This window comes from Mus pahari, chromosome 1, assembly GCF_900095145.1.
Source record: "Mus pahari chromosome 1, PAHARI_EIJ_v1.1, whole genome shotgun sequence".
NCBI classification, from domain to species: domain Eukaryota; kingdom Metazoa; phylum Chordata; class Mammalia; order Rodentia; family Muridae; genus Mus; species Mus pahari.
In genome coordinates this window covers 122959100-122960988 of record NC_034590.1, presented here as the reverse complement: position 1 = coordinate 122960988, position 1889 = coordinate 122959100, and the positions used below count along the sequence as shown (strand labels likewise).

Here is a 1889-nt window from a genome sequence, read left to right as displayed (position 1 = left end):
ACACCACACACCACACACATACACACACCACACACACACACACACACACACCACACACCACACACACGCACACACACACACACCACACACCACACTACACTGACAATAGACTTCCCTTAAGCACAATGGCCTCCAATTTTCTAATATGTACATGACATTGGAGAAGTCAACACTACTCTCACTCTCTGTTTCCTTTTCCAAAATCTAAGAGAATTAAACTCCATGTTCCCCAGGAGTCTTTCTACCTGTGGGACTCTGAGATCAGATAATTCCACTGTACACAAAACAGGATCAAGATAGTAGGAGACATGCAAAGAGGGAAAAGGCGAAGCCTGTCTTCCGGGAGTGCCTAGCCTCTCTGGGCTTTACTTTTTACATCCATGGGACAGGTTAAAACTGTAAGAGAAGCATTTGTAAAGGGTTGGTTGCCTGCCACTTGCCTGGCATTTGCCTGGCATTCTCAACAAGCCCTGAAATAGAAGTTTAACATTATCTCTAAGATGGCCTTAACAAATAGGTGGGGTTGAATTGCTCAGGTACAAATCGTTCTTGGTTATTTTAAAGTGTTTAATGTCCTATGTGTGTGCGTGTGTATGCACATGCTCAAGTATGTGTGTGCACGTGTATATGGAGACCACAAGTCTATATGGGGTGTCTCCCTTACTTGCTCTCCAGAGATCCCATCTCTCCTGCCCCACAGGTACACTTAGCAATAAAAACAATATCAATAGACTTGTTTTTATTATTATTAATTACTGTTACTATATTTTATTTACTTATTGTGTATGGCTACACAAGTGCCACTAAATGTTCTTGGAGACTAGGGAACAAATTTTAGGAATCAGTTCTCTCCTTCCACCATGTGAGTCTCAGGGTCCAAACTCAAGGTCACCAGGCAGAAATGACTTTACCTGCTGAGTCGTCTCACTGGCCCTACACTTGGCTTTTTACAAAAGGTGCTGGGAAATCCAAACCCATATCCTAATGTTTGTTGAGCAAGTGGCTCCTGACTGAGCTGCCTCCCCAGCCTCTTGAAGTCTTTAAAATGTAAACCCAAGTATATAAATGATGAGTGATTCTGTTGTATTTCTTTTTTGTCAGCATGAATACAGTTACTTCACCGGGCCCTATGGCCAATTCTGTATATGTGGTGGCACCCCACAACAGTTATCCTGTGGCCCCAGGAACCGTGCCTCAGATGCCTTTTTATCCCAGCCATCAGCCTCAAGTCCACGTGATTTCTGGTCATCTGCCTGGTTTGGTGCCAGCCATGCCGCCTGCCCAGAGAATCTTGAAAAAGGGACAAGTCCTAGGGGTAAGTAAGAGGGGTCCACTGTGCGCAGAGACCACGTGCTACAGAGAGAGGAAAGCAGAGGCTTGAGACAGACTAATAGAAATTCCAAATAAGGGGCCAGGGAACAGCATAGTTCAGTTAGTAAAGTGCTTAGTGCAGTGTCAGCAAGCTGAGTGTCATCCACAGAACCCACCTTACGTAAGCTGTGGAAATGCACACTCATCATCCCAGAACCAGGAAGTCGGAGACAGGTAGATGTCTGCGGTTCTCTGCGCAGCCAGCCTAGCTTACTTGGTGAGTTCCAAGCTAGTGAGAGACCCTGACTCAAAAAAAAAAAAGTAAAGGTCTCCTGGGGATGATAACCAAGGTAGATGTTGGCCTTATCATACATGTATACACACACACACACACACACACACACACACACACACACACACACACACGAAGATACACAGTGCCTAAGGAACCACACATGCATACCTGTGCATGAACATGCGCGCGCACACACACACACACACACACACATATATGCATGCACATACATACATACATACATACATACATACAAAAAGAAAGAGAGAGAGAGAGAGAGAGA

General features: G+C 44.9%; 1 protein-coding gene across 1 annotated transcript in view; it reads left to right on the top strand.

Moving 5' to 3' along the window:
• Positions 1-1889, top strand: part of Ms4a8 (membrane spanning 4-domains A8) — a 16392-nt gene that overhangs the window by 729 nt on the left and 13774 nt on the right. Inside the window, exon 2 of the mRNA XM_021216402.2 lies at positions 1102-1315. Within this exon, the coding sequence (XP_021072061.1) occupies positions 1103-1315 (213 nt within the window). The 5' untranslated portion in view covers position 1102. The remainder of the gene's footprint in view (positions 1-1101; positions 1316-1889) is intronic.